At 38.7% G+C, this 22,631-nt stretch overlaps 2 protein-coding genes across 2 annotated transcripts in view; both read left to right on the top strand.

Annotated features, from left to right (window-relative positions):
* Positions 1-12,270, top strand: part of LOC143547575 (uncharacterized) — a 48,773-nt gene extending 36,503 nt beyond the window's left edge. Inside the window, exons 4-5 of the mRNA XM_077038970.1 lie at positions 9,561-10,656; positions 10,848-12,270. Of these exons, the coding sequence (XP_076895085.1) occupies positions 9,561-10,656; positions 10,848-12,270 (2,519 nt within the window). The remainder of the gene's footprint in view (positions 1-9,560; positions 10,657-10,847) is intronic.
* A 1,998-nt stretch (positions 12,271-14,268) lies between these two features.
* Positions 14,269-18,191, top strand: LOC143547574 (uncharacterized). Its single transcript, XM_077038969.1, has 6 exons — positions 14,269-14,889; positions 15,123-15,475; positions 15,937-16,070; positions 16,541-16,749; positions 16,836-16,958; positions 17,361-18,191. The coding sequence occupies exons 1-6, from the start codon at positions 14,269-14,271 to the stop codon at positions 18,189-18,191; spliced, it is 2,271 nt and encodes a 756-aa protein (XP_076895084.1).
* Positions 18,192-22,631: the final 4,440 nt, after the last annotated feature.

Raw genomic sequence — 22,631 nt, 5'->3', positions numbered from 1 at the left:
CTGGGTTAACAATGTCCCCAGATGTACCGGTTGATACGATTAAAGTTATATTAATAATGAGTGTATAGTAATGATCGTAGGGATCATATTACAGATTTGACGGGTTAACTGATATTGATTGTTGTTACCTGCTTGCATGTGCTAAGGTGAGTTTCACGAGCCCCTTTTTACTGAACTGTTTTAAATATTTTCCCGGGGCGGAAAGCATGTTTCTATCAAAATGTTTAAGTACATGCTGATCGCATGGAAATGAATGTATTTATATATTGTTTATTGTACGGGAATCGTACGGAAATGTACTAAGATGGTAATTGTCTGAGTTGTTAACATTGTAAGGTCCCGCAACAGTGTTCTGGGTTAACAGTGTCCCCAGATGTCATTGGAAGTGTTCTGGGTTAACAGTGTCCCCAGAGGTTATTGGAAGTGTTCTGGGTTAACAGTGTCCCCAGAGGTCTCTAGAAGTGTTCTTGGTTAACAGAGGTTTCACTTGTGGGCTCAGCATAATTACATCGATAATATTATATTTTGATATTGATATATCATGGTTTACTCGAATTGTGAAACTCACCAACTATTCGTAGTTGACCCGTTTTCTCACATGCTTTTCAGGTACAACTAAGATGAAGTGATTGATTACGTGTTAAGTGCTTGATGTGTGTAAGATTTGCGTGCTGGATGTTAAGATACAATATAATAAATAGTATTATGTATCGTATTGTAAGATGTGTGTATCACCTAGACGGTAATGAAATACAAGATAATGTAATTTGAAGTATATTAATGCATTCAGTTTTCTTTATAAACAATGTGGTTGATATCAGAGGTGTCTGTTGCATCCCGTTTACGTTTCGGCTGCGGTCACGGGGTGTTACAGAACTTGGTATCAAAGCCATTGGTTATAAAGAATTAGGATGTCTTTAAAGATACCTAAAATATAACCAGTAGCTCAAGTGTTATAGGATCTGAATATCAACTAATAATTTTTTGTGACGAGATCTGGATGAACTTGGATGGACAAGTGAGTTATTATGGTCCGGAACATAATAACAGACTTGTCCGCACGAGGGAATTCAGGGGAAGTCACGGGGTACATTAATAGGTAAAAATGGCAACATATGTGTAAAGTATATAATATTATTTATGTGTGCTAATGTGTGTATATATATATACGTGCATATCTTGTGGGTACATGTATTGAGAAATGGGACCCGGATAAGGAACCGGGGGATGAAATAATAAAAGTACCGAGGATGCCGAAATTTCTAAGAGCATCGGTTGATGATGAGTCTGACTTATCGGGTCATAATTATGATAGTACCAAGTTAGATCTCCCGTTTGACATTAACCAGAAATATCTAGTAACCGTCACTCCCAGCAAAAATTGATGAATCCCTTACCCTACCAACACTGGTACCGTACATCCTAATAACCCCAGATGTTCACCCGAACCGTCGACCCTCACGTACAGACGGATCCGTACCTGAACCCATTCTTATTCCATTAAGGTAAAGGAGTAAATAAATAAATAAATAAATAAAATAAAATAAAATAAAATAATATATAGAAATATATATATATATATGTATTGCTCACTCACAAACATATGAGACAGACCAACTTCAGATCGAGAATTACCAATTTTAGCAAACCTAGAACGCCTGAGGACATTGACTGAGCAAGTGTAGAGCTTCCCATAATAGTAATTAATAATATTTGAAGGCAACCCATGTTGCGCAATTACCTTGAACCTTGCAACTCCCTATGTTATCCTTGCATCCGTTAGATGTCTACACCCATGTATGCTCGAATAGAATGATTACCTATACACAAAGAAGTGTTGGAATCATTATAGCATAGTTGGTTGTTCGTTCGTAGGAGGTATACTGTGTATGCCGGATATACGAATAAACACGGACATTATAACTCCGTGGTATGTAATCGTTTGGTGCTCACGGTGAGCATGTATCGTTTATGCTGACATGCAGAAGGATATTGAAATCAAGCCTGTTAAACATTAATCTTTGTTGAGAAAGATCTATACGTCGATTGGTGACAAGGATTATGAAACATATTTGAACGTTAACCGACGTCAGGTTAGGTCCATATGTTATTATATTTGTGGGACATATATATTAGATACTGATATGTGTAATATGTATGATAATATTTGGTGTGTATGTGTACCTGCTGTCATGATTGAGCTGGTAATGAGTTATACGGTGAGATTAGTATTGATTACTGCGTACGGGATGAGTACGGCAGAATGACATAAAAAGAGTAACTCCAATGATGGAGATTGATATGATTCAGTTGATTGCTCAAAGATGGCAGATGATGATACCGAATGTCGTATCATAGATCACTGCTAGTGTTGATGCAAATGTGATCGCAAGATTGTAGATCGAGCAATCACATGAATATGAATATTTCAATTCTTGGTGGTATTACTAAAAGTGATAATGTTCCACCGAATACTATTATGACTACAAGTATTAGTTATAAACTAAACATGAATAGTAGTCGCAATGAATTAGATCCGGTATGAAGGATATGTCTGTTGATTGTGTTAAGGAAATTATTAATAGTTTACTGATGGTAAAGGGAGGAATAGATTAGTGAGTGGATAGAAAAGATCGAAATGGTTAAGGATATTGGTATGAGTCTAGAACATTGTGTAGTGAAATATGCTATAGATATGTTGGTAGATTATGTTGTATCGTGATGGAACACGATGGTACAAAATTATAGTTAGAAAATTGTTACTCAGATGTTATGGTCGGAATTTAAAATTCTTGGGCTAGAACACTTTTATTCGAGTAATTAAGTTCAGAGATTGGAAACTGAGCTATGAAAGGTAGAAATGTTGTGTGCTGATCACTTGGAACACGCTAATCGTTTGAAGGAATTGTCATGTTTGGTAACATGTCTAATTACTCCTGAAACTAAGCGAAGTGAGCGCAATATTAGGGACTAACTCCATCGATAAAGAGTATAGTCAATCCTGTAAAATATACAACCTTTGAAAGGGTTGTGTCGCAAGCCAGCATTGATATATTTTACTCTATGGGAAGTGGACTGGAAGGACGTTAGGTGAGACGTCGAGTAATAAAGAAGAGAAATGATAAAGGTATAGTGCAAGATAGGCTTTGAATAAGTAGGTATGTCCTACAACCCAGAATTATACAAAGACTAGTTCTGGTGTGAAAACATGAACCACATGAAGGGTCCTTCCCTAACTGTGGAAAATATGGTTATCGGCAGGAAGAAGAATGTCGAGTGATAGTAGGCCACGGGTGTGGTAAAGATGGATGTAATGCCCCATTTGTAGAACCAATTGAAGCCATGTGAACCGGCAACCCCAACCCATTCATGTACAACCACTCCGAACCCAACAACTTCAATAACAATCCATCCGAAGAAATCAAATTATGCCAAACAGTTGTACTTGCTATGAATGTGGCAGTACGGAACGTTTCAAGAGAGATTGCCCAAAGTTGAACCAATGTGTCGTGGAAGATGAACCTCATGACAAGCATCAACCTCTGATCAAGCAAGGAGCCGTGCTTTTGTGAGTAATTCAAATAAAGCACGTCATGATCCAAAAGTGGTATTAAGTACGTTGTAGTTTTAAATCAATAGGCTTCAGTGATATTTTTACGGTCGTCGATAGAAGTTAGTTCCTGCTAACCTCCTACCCTTTGGAAAGATACCGATTAGTGAAACTATAGAACCCTATACCGTAGAATCGCTAACGGTAAATCCCTAATGGTTAACTAAATTGTACGGAATTGTCCTATTATTCTGAACGATTAACCTTCCTTATTGACCTACGACCAGTAAAGCAAAGAAGTTTTGACGTAATAGTTAGCATGGATTGGCTAACTCAACATGAAGCAGAAATCAAATATGAAAAGAAGATGACTAGAAGCTCTCTTTCGGACGATGAAGCGATTAAATACAGAGAAAAGTGTACGTTATTATGTTGCCACTCAAATCTCATCTTGAGATGTTATAATATTTACGACAAGAAGACGTGGTGTATTTAACAAACGTGATTGCCAAAGTATTTAAAAGAAAACATATAAAAAATATCCCAGTGGTACGCAAATTTCCACAAGTTTTCCCAGAAGAACTCCCTGGATTACCGCCAACCCGACAGGTCGAATTCAGAATCGATTTAATGTCTCAAGCTGGCCCTGTTGCTAAAGCACCCTACCGACTTGCACCGTCCGAGATGCAAGAATTATCCAATCAGTTACAAGAATTGTTGGATAAGATTTTATACGACCTAGTTAGTCACCATGGGGTGCACCAGTTTTAAATGGGAAATGAAGGACGGAAGTGTTAGGATATGTGTTGATTAGGGAGAATTGAATAAAGTGACGATCAAGAATAGGTATTCACTTCTTCGAAGCAAATGATCTGTTTAACCAACTGCAAAGGGCGATTTATCTTTAGAAAATTGATCTTATATATAGTTATCACCAAATGAAAAAAATCCAAGAGGAGGACGTTGCAGCAACAGCGTGGCGGACTCGCTACGGCCATTATGAATTCTTATTAATGCCGTTCGGGTTAACAAATGCGCAGGCAGTATTCATGGAACTCATGAATCGAGTCTGTAAACCTTACTTTGACAAATTTGTCATAGCATTCATTGATGATATTTTGATATATTCGCAACGTAAAGAAGAGCACGAACGACGATTAAGGAAAATTGTGGAAGTGTTAAAACAAGAAGAGCTATACGCGAGGTTTTCAAAATGTGATTTTGAATAAAGAAGGCATAATCCCTTGGTCATGTTGTAAAGCAACAAAGATTTCACAAAGATCCAAATAAGATAGAAACCATTAAAATTGTGCCAAGCGCCGATTTTAAGTCTCCCCGATGGAGACGATGGTTTTGTCGCGTATTGTGACGCATCGCGTAAAGGGTTAGGATGCGTGTTGACGCAGTATATTAAGGTTATAGCCTATGCTTCCCGATAGTTAAAAGTACACGAGTAAAATTACACTACTCACGACTTAGAACTGGGAGCGGTTATCTACGCACTTAAAATGTGGAGACAATGTCTCTACGATACGAAGTGCACCATCTTCACCGATTATAAAAGTTTGCAGCACATATTTGATCAGAAGGAACTGAATATGAGGCAACGAAGATGGGTCGAGTTGTTAAGCGATTATGACTGTGACATCCGTTATCACCCTGGCAAGGCCCAACGTCGTAGCCGATGCCTTGAGTAAGAAAGATCGGGTTAAGCCATTGCGAGTGCGAGTGCTGGGGATGATAGTCCAGTCGAACCTTCGAACCTGATTCGAGTCGCTCAACGTGAGGCGTTGAAAGAGGAACAATTGGAAAAGAAGGAATCTTACGGCAATGAGGAGAATTTCAAACAGCGCGTGGACTAAATTCTCCACTTCAAAAATCGGGTTTGGATCCCGACCCTCCATGACCTTCATGAATTAATCATTGACGAAGCGCATAGATCGAAATAATCCATACATCCGGGATCGGATTTGACTATTGATGATACGGATATCTGAAAGGATTTTTATTAATGGTCGAGTTTGGAGAAAGATATGGTTACGTGTGTTGGTGAATATTGAGTTATGCAAGAGATAAGGCTGCACACCGAAAACCCTAGGGAACGCCACAACGACAGAAAATTCGCCAATGATAGTGGGAATAAATTACAATGAATTCTTGCCTAAATTCCCGATGGTGAAATGGTATCTCGTCGTGGAGTGCCATTTTCAATTATCTCAGATCAAAATAGTCATCCTACTTCCATTATTGGAAGGCGGGGAAGGAAGCATCGAGAGCTTGAAGCTTTTTATGGGTGAAGTAATTATCACCAATTTGTTAAATTGAAAATGGGCGTCAATCAAGCCATAAGATTTGAATTGATTCGAGAAACAACCAATCGGATTTATAATATTTAAGACAAGTTGAAAGCAGCGCGTGATTGGCAAAGGGTTTATGCCAACGTTCAAAGGAAACCATTGTCCCTGAATAGAGGTGACAAGGCATTTTAAGGCATCACCTTAGAGAGAGGTGATATGAGGTTTGGCAAAACCGAAAATAGCTTCTTAATAAATTGGACCCCATGAGAACTATCTCCATGGTTGGTCATTTAGTTTATCGATTAAAGTACTCTAGGGGCTAAGTACTATACAGGATATTTTGCCATGTATACGGATTGAAAAGTGCCTAAGCGATGAGGCAACGAAAGTACTAGTAATAGAGGTACTCATAGAAGACATGCTTGATATCATAACTAATTCCGTAGAGATAGTAGACGGAAAAAAAAACTAAACATTTTGGACATACCAAACTTTATTAATTAAGATTAAGTGGAATTCACAGCGAGGACCAGATTATACTTGGTAACGCGAGGTTGAATTCTGAAGGAAAAACCCCCCACCTTTCTCTCGAAGGGAGATAGAGGGCGTGTAAAAATTTCGGGGACGAAATTTCTTAACGGGGGGAGAATGTAACGATTCCGACGAAACCAGGTATACCCTAACCGGTAGACGTTAGTTACGTCATATGTAATGTTGGGTACATGAGTTACCATGGTAATTATACGAGAATACATGGTTCATTGTATTGATTGTACGTGAATATATAATTCACCGTATTGAATATGCGATCAAACGATCGATAGTTATTGAAACCCGAATGAATCGAGGGTTCAATTATAGACGAGATATATGATATTTAGTGATGTTACGAAGTATTAAAGCTTCGGGATAAGTGGATTAAAGCACAGAAAAAGGATTTCGATTTAATAGTACGTCGGTACGTTAAACGAAACCTTTAATACCAAACCGAGCAAGAGACGATCGATCAAGCCGAAAAAGATGCGTAATAACTAATAATATGACGTTTTAAGTTATTAAATGTCATGGTTTAAGTTTTTAAATCGGTTTTATATAAATTTCATTTTTAGCCGAAAAACGACCGTTTTAGCATCGTTTTAAGCCGAGTTAAATATTTAACCGAAAAACGAACTGAACCAGATTATCCAAAACATTATCCGGATTACGAGAATCCAAATATGTGGCCTAAAATGAAGAGGTGGGTCCCACCCCACCCCCTAAGTGTGCCGATCGGACCCAAGGGGGTCATTCCCCATTCCATTTTCTTTTTTCTCATCAAATTCTCCACAATCTTCAACTCTCTCAAGATCATAAACTCAAAACCGATATTTGGAGCAAGAAAACCGAGGTAAAAACCGAGTTAATCACGTTTCCATCTTTGTTTCATGAGTTCGTTTGCAAGAAAATGAGGTTTCAAAGATGAAAACCGATTCTCGCATGATCAAGTGATGTATACGGGTTATACAAAGGATCTTGGTCCAAGAAAGGAGTTAAACGAATCAAAAACGAATTTTTTCGGTTTAAATCTTTGTTTTTGAATCATAACCGAAACCATGAAAGAAATGGCTTGATCGTGAGTGTAACTTGCTTGGTATTGTGGTATGTTGTTTGTAGGCTCTGTGTTTAGTAGTAGATAAGGCGGAAAGACGAGTTTGTAGCTTGTAGTGGCGGAAAACGAAAGGTATATTCGGTTTATGTCGGTGTATGTGTTTTTGGACAGATTGTTGGTTGTTTAGAGTTAGGTCATGAAATTTTACAGAGGTGTTAAACACATGAAAGTATGAGTTCTGTGAAGTTTTGGTAATTTTTGGATAAAGGATGAATATTTGGTGAATTTAATGCTCGGTTTTGGCCAAAAATGGTGAAAAATAGTTAAATATCATGAAAAATTCTGGAAAATTGCAGATAAGATTTTCATATCATGTATAAGTCACACACAAAATTTGAGGTCCGTTGGAGAAGTCTAAGTAGGCTTTTCGGTTAAACGAGTTCTAGGGATTTCTAGCTCGGTTATAGTAAAAAGGGCATGTAAAAGAAGATTTTGGTTCTGGAAAAATTACAGGGGACTATTTGGATGGCAAGGGACATCCAGGAAAAATTTTGGATTTTTCTAAGATCGTTTGGTATTTACGACATATTTAGTGTTTAAATGGTGTTTAAAAATAGATAAATAAATTTTAAATATAGAAATTAATTCTGGAAATATTTTTATAAAATTCCCCACTGTTAAAAAGTGATTTTTGCAAAATTTCAAGATCCGAGAGTAAACGGATAATTAATCGTGCTAATTATCAAACTTTTAAAGTTAAAACGCGTAAACCGGTGAAGTTCGCTTAAGCGAGCTGACTGGTGTATAAAAACCCTAAAAATGAACTATTTTCATATAAATGAGTTAAACAAGTAAAAATAAATCATTCGAAAATAATTCGGATGATTTGAGTAATTTTAACCTATTTTAATAGTTTCCGGTACGCCAAAGACGGAAACGGGTCCCGCGGCCAATCGGGACGTCTAAACCGAGCTATAATTTCACATTTTAAATTAAATTATCAGACAACCACTATTTTCGGGTCGAGTGTGACCAAACTCATTTTTGAAACATAAAAACGGATAATCGTGCTAGGCACGCAAAACGAGAAAAACGACTAATAGCAATTGTGACCATGGAACTCTAAACGATATCACAATCTGAGTCCAGAAAAGTGTTTCTGGGTTAACATTGCCCCCGGAATGAGTACAGGACTGGGTTAACAGTGTCCCCAGATGTACCGGTTGATACGATTAAAGTTATATTAATAATGAGTGTATAGTAATGATCGTAGGGATCATATTACAGATTGGACGGGTTAACTGATATTGATTGTTGTTACTTGCTTGCATGTGCTAAGGTGAGTTTCACGAGCCCCTTTTTACTGAACTGTTTTAAATATTTTCCCGGGGCGGAAAGCATGTTTCTATCAAAATGTTTAAGTACATGCTGATCGCATGGAAATGAATGTATTTATATATTGTTTATTGTACGGGAATCGTACGGAAATGTACTAAGATGGTAATTGTCTGAGTTGTTAACATTGTAAGGTCCCGCAACAGTGTTCTGGGTTAACAGTGTCCTCAGATGTCATTGGAAGTGTTCTGGGTTAACAGTGTCCCCAGAGGTTATTGAAAGTGTTCTGGGTTAACAGTGTCCCTAGAGGTTATTGGAAGTGTTCTGGGTTAACAGTGTCCCCAGAGGTCTCTAGAAGTGTTCTGGGTTAACAGAGGTTTCACTTGTGGCTCAGCATAATTACATCGATAATATTATATTTAGATATTGATATATCATGGTTTACTCGAATTGTGAAACTCACCAAATATTCGTAGTTGACCCGTTTTCTCACATGCTTTTCAGGTACAACTAAGATGAAGTGATTGATTACGTGCTAAGTGCTTGATGTGTGTAAGATTTGCGTGCTGGATGTTAAGATACATTATAATAAATAGTATTATGTATCGTATTGTAAGATGTGTGTATCACCTAGACGGTAATGAAATACAAGATAATGTAATTTGAAGTATATTAATGCATTCAGTTTTCTTTATAAACAATGTGGTTGATATCAGAGGTGTCTGTTGCATCCCTTTACGTTTCCGCTGCGGTCACGGGGTGTTACATGACGGTTCGTCTTCCGAAGAAGGTTACGAGAGGGGACCAAGACAAGATCGTGGAGATGGAAACCCTCGTTGGGATGCTGGGATCCGTACTGATATCCCAGAATTTAATGGGACTAGTTTGGATCCGGAAGGGTTCATTGATTGGCTGGTTATTGTAGAAGAGGTGATTGAGTTCCGAGACGTCCCTGAAAATAAGAGGGCCTGTTTGATCGCTACCAGGCTACGTGGGAGGGCGTCAGCATGGTGGAAACATTTGAAGATGACACGAAATAGACTCGGGAAGTCACGAATCGTGACATGGGCCAAGATGAGAAAGTGTTTGCGGGATGCTTTTTTACCTCACAACTTTCAACGATTGATGTATCAACGTTTGCAGAATCTGAAACAGGGATCCGGATCGATTGAAGAATATACGACCGAGTTTTATCATTTGGTTGCTCGTAATGATATTCAAGAAACCGATGAACAACTCGTTGCTCGATATATAAAGGGTTTAAGGGTTCAGATCATGGACTCTGTAAATGCTTTTGATCTGTTAACGATCGCCGAGGCATACCAAAGGGCGTTGGCTTTTGAAAAACAAAACCGTCGGGTGGGCGGCTCGTATTCACCAGCACCTTCTGGAAGAAATTCAGGGCCGGGTAGTGGAGGACCTCATGTCGTGCCAAGTCAGCAGAGGTCGGGGGCCAACAACACTGGGTCGACTTCTAAGGGGGCTAGTAGTAGCGGGGTGAAGTGTTTTATATGTGGTGAGACAGGTCATCGGCAAGTTGACTGTAAACAGGCGGGTAAGAGGAATTTGTTTATTGAATCTGATGATGAACAATATGAAGAATATGAAAAGGCCCCAGAGTATGATGAAGAACCCGAGTATGAGGAGGAGTTTGTGACCGGTGATATGGGGGTGAACTTGGTGGTTAGGCGTTCTTGCTATACACTAAAGGCTGACGGAGACGGATGGCTTAAGCATAACATCTTCCACTCCACATGTACCATTCTGGGGAAGGTTTGCACGTTTGTTATTGATTCTGGAAGTTGTGACAATATGATTTCTAAAGAGACAGTCCAAAAGTTGGCCTTGAAGATGGAGAGTCACCACAAGCCTTATAAGCTTCAATGGTTAAAAGGGGGGGGGGGGGGGGGAGGTAATGGTCTCAAAAAAGGTCCTTGTTTCTTTTTTCTATCGGGATCACATATAAAGATGATGTTGTGTGTGATGTGGTTCCTATGGATGCATGTCACTTGTTATTGGGTAGACTTTGGGAGTATAATCGAAGTATAGAACATGACGGATGGTCACATTCGTATAGCTTCATGTTTGGTGGGGTAAAGATAACGCTTGTTCCTAGCAAGCCAAAGCAGCTAGCCACAAAGCAGTCGGGTAACCTATTGACCGTTAGCCAGTTTGAAGATGAGTTGGTGGAGGTAGACAATGTGTTTGTTTTGATAGGGAAACCAATGCCCGAGGAAGTTGAGATTCCTGAAGTTATGATTTCTTTACTTGAGGAATTTTATGATGTTTTCCCTGATGACTTGCCGGATGGGCTGCCACCTTTGCGTGACATCAACCATCATGTTGATTTGGAGCATGGTTCACAATTGCCCAATAGGCCACATTTAAGGATGAGCCCGAGAGAGCAAGAAGAGTTGCGTAGACAGGTTGAGGAATTGATTTCTAAGGTTCATGTTCGTGAAAGTATGAGCCCATGTGCTGTTCCTGCTTTGTTAAGTCCAAAGAAGGATGGTACCTGGCGGATGTGTGTCGATAGTCGAGCCATCAACAAGATTACTTTGAGATACAGGTTTCCTATTCCTCGACTTGATGATTTGCTTGACCAGATTAGTGGTGCCACTATTATCACAAAGTTGGATTTGAAGAGTGGTTATTACCAGATTCGTCTTAGACCTGGGGATGAGTGGAAAACAGCCCTCAAGACTCGTGAAGGGTTGTATGTGTGGTTGGTGATGCCTTTTGGTTTAACAAACGCGCCTAGAACTTTTATGCGTGTGATGAATCAGTTGCTCAGGCCTTTTATTGGGAAGTTTGTGGTGGTGTATTATGATGAGATTATTATTTATAGTGCTTCTTTTAGTGAGCACGTCGTGCATGTCAAGAAGGTTTTAACCTTACTTCCCAGAGACTGTTTCTATGCAGCTACAAAGAAATGTGTGTTCATGACACCTAAAGATTTGTTCTTAGGGTATGTTATTTTAGGTGATGGGATACAGGTGGATGAATCTAAAGTTGTAGATGCTCAAAACTGGCCAACTCCTACCACCATTACTGAAGTCCGCTATTTTCAAGGGCTTGCTTCTTTTTATAGGCGGTTCATTCCACACTTCAGTTCCATTATGGCCCCTATGACAGATTGCATGAAGGGAAAGACGTTTGTATGGACAGAGGGAGCAGAGTTAGCTTTTCAGGTTATCAAGGAAAAGCTCACTACTGCACCAGTTCTGGTATTGCCTAACTTTTCACAAGTTTTTGACCTTCATACTGATGCCTTGAAGGTTGGGATTGGTGGGGTCCTCAGTCAAGGGGGTCGACCAATTGCTTATTTTAGTGAGAAGTTAACAGGGGCAATGTTGAGATATAGTACTTATGACCTGGAGTTTTATGCAGTGGTCCAAGCTGTAAAGCATTGGCGTCACTATTTGTTTCATAAAGAGTTTGTTTTATTTACCGATCATGATTCTCTAAGGCATATTCGCACGCAAGACAAGATCTCATAAACACGGTCGTTGGTTATCATTTCTTGAAAAGTTTACTTTGTGGTCAAACACAAAACTGGTGTTTCAAACCGTGTTGCTGATGCCTTGAGCCGGAGTGGAAATCTGCTTGTTTTTGTGAGAGTCAATGTGCTGGGGTTGGATGTTATTCGTGTGCAGTTAACCACTGACCCGTATTTTTAAGTTGTGTTGCAGGATGTGCAAGGGGGTTAGAAGTCAGACTTTCTTTTGCATGACGGGTTTTTGTTCAAAGTGAATCAGCTATGTATTCCTGACTCCAGTCTACGGTTAAAAATTATTCAGGAGTTACATGGGGAGGGTCATGTTGGTCGTGACCGTACTTTACATTTGGTGAAGTCTTCCTACTTTTGGCCTACTATGAGGAAAGAAGTAGATCGTTATGTTAAAAGGTATAGAATTTGCCAAGTTTCAAAGGGTGTGGCCACTAATGCAGGTCTTTATATGCCTTTGCCAGTCCCTTTGCAGCCTTGGACTGATATTAGTATGGATTTTGTGTTGGGGTTACCTCGGACTCAGAGGGGTAACGATTCGATCTTTGTTGTGTTTGATTGTTTCTCTAAGATGGTGCACTTCATTCCTTGCAAGAAGACGACATATGCAGTTAATGTGGCTCGGTTATTCTTTCGGGATGTTTATCGTTTGCATGGTTTACCATCTTCTATTGATTCTGATCGGGACACTCGTTTCTTAAGTCATTTTTGGCGCAGCCTATGGAAAATGGTGAACACTCAGCTTAGCTTCAGCAGCGCCTACCATCCTCAAAAGGATGGGCAAACGGAGGTTGTTAATAGGTCATTGGGTAATCTTTTACGATGTCTTGTGGGTGATCATATGAAGTCTTGGGATCAAAAGTTATGTCAGACGGAGTTTGCTCATAATCACGCGGTTAATTGGAGTATTGGTTTTAGCCCGTGTGAGGTGGTCTATTCTTCTAAGCCCCGGGGTCCTCTTGAGTTGATGTCACTTTCTGTTCCGGATTCTGTTCCCAAGAAGGTGCAAGATTTTGTAACAGGGTTATATGAAGTTCATGCAGCTGTGCAGGAAAACTTGGCCAATGCTAATTCAAAGTACAAGCAAGCTGTCGACCGAAAGCGTAGGCAAGTTGATTTTGAAGTGGGTTACTTTGTGTGGGTTGTTTTAACTAAGGATCATTTTTCGGTTGGGGAGTATAATAAGTTGCCAGCCAAGAAAATCGGGCCAATGGAGATTGTGCAGAAAATAAATTCGAATGCTTACCGTCTGAAGTTACCAAGTCATATTCGTTGTTCGGATGTTTTCAATGTCAAGCACTTGTTGCCATTTCATGGGGATTCGTCAGATGATGAGGTCACTGCAGATTCGAGGTCGAATTTTGTCTATCCAGGAGGGGATGATGGAGGCCCATGATCATGCCTCCAAAGTTGGCCTACGAAAACGGGCATAACTTGGCCCACGAAGCTCCATTTCAAGCCCATTACCAGTCAAATCGAAGCTTAAGACGAGGAACACATTGTAGCAAATGCCTACGGCGTTTTGGCCCCTGTACGAAGCCCAAAAACGCCTCCTAAATAAATTTATGGGCCTTTTTACGTTTTTTCAACAGTTTTTGCATTTTTTATTTTGGGTTTGTGTTTGGCCCAAGGCCTTTTTAGGGCCCATTTCGTAATTGAACCTTTATTTATATGTTTCTTATGTAATTGCAAAAGGCAGACTTCAATTTTAATAATAATCATTTTCTCTTCATTTTCCCTGACCTTTGGGTGGGATTTAGGGTTTTTGGTAGATCATCACGGGTATTCACTGAATCAACGTGAACCGATCTTCACTATCGTATTACCACGCTGCATCAGTTGGTATCAGAGCCGAATTCCTTGCTCAAAAATGTCTCTAAGGAGACAACAGAGACCGCTTGATGAGGTTTACGAACGAGAGTTGAAACAACGATTTATGGCGCAGGTTGAGTAACGATTGGATCAAGTGGTTGATAAACTCACTGATCGAATGGCTGACTTGATGAATCGTAGAAGGCCGACCCCAGAAAACAGGGAGTTTGATAATCCGTTTTTTGGTAATGACGGTTCGTCTTCCAAAGAAGGTTACGAGAGGGGACCAAAACAAGATCATGGAGATGGAAACCGTCGTTGGGATGCTGGGATCCGTACTGATATCCTAGAATTTGATGGGACTAGTTTGGATCCGGAAGGGTTCATTGATTGGCTGGTTATTGTAGAAGAGGTGTTTGAGTTCCGAGAGGTCCCTGAAAATAAGCGGGTCTCTTTGATCGCTACCAGGCTACGTGGGAGGGCGTCAGCATGGTGGCAACAATTGAAGATGGAACAAAAAAGACTCGGGAAGTCACGGATCGTGACATGGGCCAAGATGAGAAAGTGTTTGCGGGATACTTTTTTACCTCACAACTTTCAACGGTTGATGTATCAACGTTTGCAAAATCTGAAACAGGGATCCGGATCGGTTAAGGAATATACGACCGAGTTTTATCATTTGGTTGCTCGTAATGATATTCAAGAAACCGATGAACAACTCGTCGCTCGGTATATTAGGGGTTTAAGGGTTCAGATCATGGACTTTGTAAATCTTTTTAATCCATTAACGGTTGCCGAGGCATACCAAAGGGCGTTGGCTTTTGAAAAATAAAATCGTCGGTTGGGCGTTCATATTCACTAGCCCCTTCTGGAGGAAATTCGGGGTCGGGTAGTGGAGGACCTCGTGTCGTGCCAAGTCAGCAGAGGTCGGGGGCCAACAACACTGGGTCGACTTCTAAGGGGGCTAGTAGTAGCAGGGTGAAATGTTTTAAATGTGGTTAGACAGGTCATCGGCAAGTTGACTGTAAACAGGCGGGTAAGAGGCATTTGTTTGTTGAATCTGATGATGAACAATATGAAGAATATGAAAAGGTCCTAGAGTATGATGAAGAACCTGAGTATGAGGAGGAGTTTGTGACCAGTGATGTGGGGGTGAACTTTGTGGTTAGGCGTTCTTGTTATACACCAAAGGCTGATGGAGACGGATGGCTTAAGCTTAACATCTTCCACTCCACATGTACCATACTGGGGAAGGTTTGCACGTTTGTTATTGATTCTGGAAGTTGTGACAATCTGATTTTCGAAGAGGCAGTCCAAAAGTTGTCCTTGAAGACGGAAAGTCACCACAAGCCTTATAAGCTTCAATGGCTTAAAAGGGGGGAGAGGTAACGGTCTCAAAAAAGGCCCTTGTTTCTTTTTCTATCGGGACCACATATAAAGATGATGTTGTGTGTGATGTGGTTCCTATGGATGCGTGTCACTTGTTGTTGGGTAGACCTTGGGAGTACGATCAAAGTATAGAAATGACGGACGGTCCAATTCTTATAGCTTCATGTTTGGTGGGGTAAAGATAATGCTTGTTCCTAGCAAGCCGAAGTAGCTAGCCACAAAGCAGTCAGGTAACCTGTTGACCATTAGCCAGTTTGAAGATGAGTTGGTGGAGGCAGACAATGTGTTTGTTTTGATAGGGAAACCAATGCCCGAGGAAGTTGAGATTCCTGAAGCTATGATTCCTTTACTTGGAATTTTCTGATGTTTTCCCTGATGACTTGCTGGATGGGCTGCCACCTTTGTGTGACATCCAACATCATATTGATTTGGAGCCTGGTTCACAATTGCCCAATAGGCCACATTACAGGATGAGCCCGAGAGAGCATGAAGAGTTGCGTAGACAGGTTGAGGAGTTGATTTCTAAGGGTCATGTTCGTGAAAGTATGAACCCATGTGCTGTTCCTGCTTTGTTAAGTCCAAAGAAGGATGGTACCTGGCGAATGTGTGTCGATAGTCGAGCCATCAACAAGATTACTGTGAGATACAGGTTTCCTATTCCTTAACTTGATGATTTGCTTGACCAGATTAGTGGGGCCACTATTTTCAAAAAAGTTGGATTTGAAGAGTGGTTATTACCAGATTCGCCTTAGACCTGGGGATGAGTGGAAAACAGCCTTCAAGACTCATGAAGGGTTGTATGAGTGGTTAGTGATGCCTTTTGGTTTATCAAATGCGCCTAGTACTTTTATGCTGTGATGAATCAGTTGCTCAGGCCTTTTATTGGGAAGTTTGTGGTGGTATATTATGATGATATTCTTATTTATAGTGCTTCTTTTAGTGACACGTCGTGCATGTAAAGAAGGTTTTGGCCTTACTTCGCAGAGACAGTTTCTATGCAGCAACAAAAAAATGTGTGTTCATGACCCCTAAAGTTTTGTTCTTAGGGTATGTTATTTCAGGTGATGGGATACAGGTGGATGAATCTAAAGTTGCAGCTGTTCAAAACTGGCCAACTCCTACCACCATTACTGAAGTCCGCAGTTTTCATGGGCTTTCTTCTTTTTATAGGCGGTTCATTCCACACTTCAGTTCCATTATGGCTCATATGATAGATTGCATGAAGGGAAAGACGTTTGTATTGACAAAGGGAGCAGAGTTAGCTTTTCAGGTTATCAAGGAAAGCTCACTACGGCACCAATTCTGGTATTGCCTAACTTTTCATAAGTTTTTGAACTTCATACTGATGCCTCGAAGGTTGGGATTGGCGGGGTCCTCAGTCAAGGGGATAGACCAATTGCTTATTTTAGTGAGAAGTTAACAGGGGCAAAGTTGAGATATAGTAGTTATGACCTGGAGTTTTATGCTGTGGTCCAAGCTGTAAAGCATTGGCATCACTATTTGTTTCATAAAGAGTTTGTTTTATTTACTGATCATGATTCTCTAAGGCATATTTGCACGCAAGACTAGATATCTCATAAACACGGTCGTTGGTTATCATTTATTGAAAAGTTTACTTTTGTGGTCAAACACAAAACTGGTGTTTCAAACTGTGTTGCTGATGCCTTGAGCCGGAGGGGCAATATGCTTGTTTCTGTGAGAGTCAATGTGCTGGGGTTGGATGTTATTCGTGAGTAGTTAACCACCGACCCGTATTTTTCAGTTTAATTGCAGGATGTGCAAGCGGGTTAGAAGTCAGACTTTCTTTTGCATGACGGGTTTTTGTTCAAAGTGAATCAGCTATGTATTCCTGACTCCATTCTTTGGTTAAAAATTATTCAGGAGTTACATGGGGAGGGTCATGTTGGTCGTGACCGTACTTTACATTTGGTGCAGTGTTCCTACTTCTGGCCTACAATGAGGAAAGAAGTAGATCGTTATGTTAAAAGGTATCGAATTTGCCAAGTTTCAAAGGGTGTGGCCACTAACGCGGGTTTTTATATGCCTTTGCCAGTCCCTTTACAGCCTTGGACTGATATTAGTATGGATTTTGTGTTGGGGTTACCTCGGACTCAGAGAGGTAATATTTTACGATGTCTTGTGGGTGATCATGTGAAGTCTTGGGATCAAAAGTTATTTCAGGCGGAGTTTGCTCATAATCACGCGGTTAATCGGAGTATTGGTTTTAGCCAGTGTGAGGTGGTCTATTCTTCTAAGCCCCGGGGTCCTCTTGAGTTGATGTCACTTTCTATTCCGGATTCTGTTCCCAAGAAGGTGCAAGATTTTGTAACAGGGTTATATGAAGTTCATGCAGCTGTGCAGGAAAACTTGGCCAATGCTAATTCAAAGTACAAGCAAGCTGTCGACCGAAAGCGTAGGCAAGTTGATTTTGAAGTGGGTTACTTTGTGTGGGCTGTTTTAACTAAGGATCGTTTTTCGGTTGGGGAGTATAATAAGTTGTCAGCCAAGAAAATCGGGCCAGTGGAGATTGTACAGAAAATAAATTTGAATGCTTACCGTCTGAAGTTACCAAGTCATATTCGTTGTTCGGATGTTTTCAATATCAAGCACTTATTGCCATTTCATGGGGATTCGTCAGATGATGAGGTCACTGCAAATTCGAAGTCGAATTTTGTTTATCCAGAAGGGGATGATGGAGGCCCAAGTATTTAAGAACAGGCCATGCTATATTTGGAGGCCCATGATCGTGCCTCCAAAGGTGGCCCACGAAAACGGGCATAACTTGGCCCACGAAGCTCCGTTTCATGCCTATTACCAGTCATATCGAAGATTGAGATGAGGAGCACATTGTGGCAAATGCCTATGACGGTTTGGCCCTTGTCTGAAGCCCAAAAACGCCTCCTAAATAAAGTTATGGGCCTTTTTACGTTTCTTCAGCAGTATGCCTATGGCGGTTTGGCCCATGGCCTTTTTAGGGCCCATTTCGTATTTGAACCTTTATTTTTATGTTTCTTATGTAATTGCAAAAGGCAGACTTCAGTTTTAATAATAATCATTTTCTCTTCATTTTCCCTAACCATTTGGTGGGATTTAGGGTTTTTGGTAGATCATCACGGGTATTCACTGAATCAACGTGAACCGATCTTCACTATCGCATTACCACGCTGCATCAGTCTCCCTCGAAACTCAACCCGCAAAGTAACAACCCCAATTTTCAAACAATTGGCCCTAACCAATCTAAAACCCAACACAAACCCAAAATACCCAAAGCCAACCTAACCAAAAAGCCCTAAATGGGAACACCACCATTGTATAGCTTGTGTATGCGTCATCACTCAATCACCTGACGATATCAAAATGCTTCCCACGACCCATTACTCAACCATTTACCACACCCTATGTTTTACCATATGATCACTTTACGAGCATGCTACAATTGTAGTGACCCAAGCACACCTGCTATGCTTAGGAAGGCCTAACTTCTTTCCGCCATGAAATACTTAAACCACATTTTTAGACCACTTGGAGGTTAGTTGTAGCCTTACGCCAATACTTAGTCCCTTCATACTCGTCAAACATTTATTCTTTTATTTTTTATTTTTTCAATCGATGTATACTTTTCCGCGTTCAATTTTTTAAATAAACACCTTACACTTAAAATTTCGAATCCTAGATTATTTTAAAATACCTAACAAATAAGTATTTAATCAAGTGATTTTCTTCAAAAGAACTTTAAGTCAAATCAAATAGTTTATTATTACTATTTTTATTATCATTGCTTTTTTTAAATGTTATTATTATGATCATCATTACTATTATTATCATCATCATTATTATTACTACTATTACTATTATTTTTCCGAGGTTAAATGAGATTTTTAGATAAAGTAAAATATTTTGCTTCAAACAAGTCCTAAGCCCATGAGGCTATTATATTATCACTAAACATTTCTATCAAAACAAGTCATTTTATATGGCGATTATATATAAAGTTTTCATACAACACCGCCAAAAGAAACCTTTATTTTTTACATTAAAATTTTCATATATTTTTACAAATTTTACTGCTTACTAAGGACTTTTGTTTATCATAAAAAATTTTTAACTCGAGTTGCAAAAGAATCATGTTTTGCATTCGATTTTCACCGATTTAAAACGAATCTCAATAATCATTTTTCCCTTTTCGTCAACGCCAATGAGTTATGGTTAAGAATAACGTCACCGTCCCACCCTTCATACCACAGACACGCGTACCTTCGAGAAGACGATCATCACAAGCTGCATTTTGTTTTTCTTTCCTTCTTCTTCATGTATTTTTTTTGCTATCTGATAATAATCAAAATAATTCTATGGATCTAATTTTTTCGAAGGTTTTTATGAAATTTATATTTGAGTTTGGTTATCTATTGATTGTTGACCTATTTTGGTTCATGTTTACTCTCAAAGCTAAACTAAACACGTAGGCTAAACTGAGATTTTCTTTGTAGGGGGGATGCTAGATAAACCATAGTCACCTAAATTGCGGCTCGCTCCGGTACGGGAACGTGGTTCGGGTACACAGTTCGCTAGGCTAGACAAATTCGGTACAGAGGAGGGTAGGTTCATTTCGGTACAAAACGGTACGGTGTATCATACAGTCCGATTCGATATAAGCTATTCAAAACAATTGTGTGATGTATATTCTTTTGCCTATTGGTAATACAAACACCGGTTTCATTCTGTAACACTAAACAATAGCTTCATTACTAATTTCAGCACCAAATATTCAAATGTTATTAATTTCACCGGCTTTTGAATTAACAGCAAATGTCAATAGTTCAAAACAAAATTTTCATTATTAAAATAGAACAATACGTTTATAAAAAAGAGATGACATTGGTAGGAATTTATACATGTTATTAATATATATATATATATATATATACAAGGTTGTAAAAGTCGCTAGGCAGTCTCTAGGCGGCCGACTGGGGAGTTGTGTGTACTCGGAGTACTCGGAAATGGTAAATATAAAGGAAATTAATTTTTGAAGATTATATATATGTCAAATATCGTAAATTTACTAGTATTTATAACAAAATAAGTGAATATTTATATAAATAAGAGAAATAAATTTTTAAATACTAAATTATTTTAAAAATTGTTGTTCGTTACTTAAAAACTGATATTTTTCCTTTAATATTACATAAATACGAAGTATGTATTATTTTTTAAGTTACAATTAGCCCAAGTTGACTGGCTAGATGTGATTCCTGGTTGAAATTGACCAACTTTGATCGATTCTTAGTAACTAGGCGGAGTTAAAGAAACTCCCATCAGCGCTATACCTTGTAGCGAGTGCTCAGCCTTATATACCTAATTTTACAACATTATACACACACACACTAGCTTTTAGACCGCGTGTTACCCGAGTTTATTAAGGTTTTTTTTAATATTATTTTGAACATAAAATTTGTTATGTTTTATTAATTTAATATATTTTTTTATATTTTTGAAGTATTGATAATATTTTATTTTATTTTATTTTAATTTTTTTTAAATATGTCATGTTTTCAATTATGATGATGAAAGAGAATATGAGTCATTTTTCAAAAGGATTACTTGTTATCTCAATCTCATGATAAACATAACTTCTAATGTCATTGACTATTTTAACTTTAAAAAACAAACAGGGTAAGTAAACATATAGTAAGCTATAAATAAATCACCCTTTATTGCAAGAACAAAGACGCTTAGAAACTCGATAGCAAGAACAAAATGTTCAAATCTCACTCTTCGGCCATGATGAGTCCAAACTCGATAAGTGACAGATTGTTGTCTTAACAAAAACACAGCTCGTTCAGTTACCTATTTCTCCGCTACAAGTCTCGTGGACCCTATAAGTAAACACATGTAGCAGTTATCCGCAATGTCAAAATATATGTATTATTTTTAACTCCATCCACAAACACAACTAATTCCTTGCTAGAAAGGCAATGCCTGAGATTTTTAGTGACCAGTAAGATGTTCATCCAAATTCCTTGCATAATATTTCAAATGCTTCTTCAGGCACCTACAAAATACTTTCAAAACAAAAAACAGAAGGAAATAAGTATTAAATAACAAATTTGTCTTGACAATCAACACTCCGAAGGACACGGGAAGCTAAGTAATTTGAATGTTGCATGCGAAGTAGACATGCCATCTATTTTCGTGATGATTCAAAATGATGTTCATCATCTTGTTAGGAGGAAGTTTAGATGTTTAAAGTAAAAGCATCAAAATTCAGCCACCACTCCATATTAAGAGGGTGAATAAACATACATATATGAACAAACGAAAGAAACATGGTGTTCATGTCTGTTCGTTTAATTAAGCAAACAAAAGTTTCAATTGATATTCGTACATTTATTAAATAAACAAACATAAATGAACTTTTTGCCAAACGGTTCACTAAACGTTCTGTTCATTTACCGACCATCAATTCAAAATCATAATGAAAACAAAACACAGTTTCTTAATAACCCCTTAAAGCCCCCACATGTTCATTCGTTTATTTAAATGAAAAAAAAATCCATTCATGTTCGTTTGTTTGTTTATTTAATAAACGAACTTTCGCTTTAAGCGGTTCACCAAACTTTTGGTTCCTTTACTTCTAATAAAAAGTAAACAGTTTCTTAAAACCCCTAAGTAGATAATTACATAAATTATAATACTAAGTTATACATATACAACCAAAAGTGAACATCTAATCTTATTAACCCCTAAGAGCAAACAGATGCATCTTGTCAGTCAATGGAGATTTTTGCATCTATCAATTCCTAACAAAACTCTAGTGATATTTGACCCTGTTGTAAAACAACATTATGAGTAACGGGTGTAGTCGGTTCAGGTTTTGGGTATTCTGTCATATTAAGTTACTTTTCTTAACGACAAATTTCTTTTTTAATCCTTGTCGTCTGTGGGACTTGAACCCGTGTAAGGCCCTAGTCCCAGTGCCAAACTTTGGCGTTGGATTTACTCATAAACACAGTTCTAAATATCAGAGTTAATTAAAACTTTCGTGGAATAAATAAATGTCAACCATTCATTACATGAGTCTTTAATTAAAACAATATAAAACATGTCTTTTAGTTCAAACATAATTAACTAAGTCTTCAGATGCCAACTTCTTTA

This window comes from Bidens hawaiensis, unplaced genomic scaffold, assembly GCF_021521415.1.
Source record: "Bidens hawaiensis isolate Kalapana, Puna unplaced genomic scaffold, B.hawaiensis_p1.1 tig00014741_1, whole genome shotgun sequence".
NCBI lineage: Eukaryota > Viridiplantae > Streptophyta > Magnoliopsida > Asterales > Asteraceae > Bidens > Bidens hawaiensis.
This window is presented reverse-complemented; position numbering and strand designations above follow the sequence as displayed.

What these genes read in the sequence shown, in the direction of transcription:
- LOC143547574 (XM_077038969.1), top strand. Translation starts at nt 14,269, where the DNA reads ATGGCTGACTTGATGAATCGTAGAAGGCCGACCCCAGAAAACAGGGAG. An exon ending in TGGCTTAAAAGGGGGGAGAG is followed by an intron (nt 15,476 to 15,936) that starts GTAACGGTCTCA and finishes ATTGCCCAATAG; the next exon opens with GCCACATTACAGGATGAGCC. An exon ending in GTTAAGTCCAAAGAAGGATG is followed by an intron (nt 16,071 to 16,540) that starts GTACCTGGCGAA and finishes ATGTTATTTCAG; the next exon opens with GTGATGGGATACAGGTGGAT.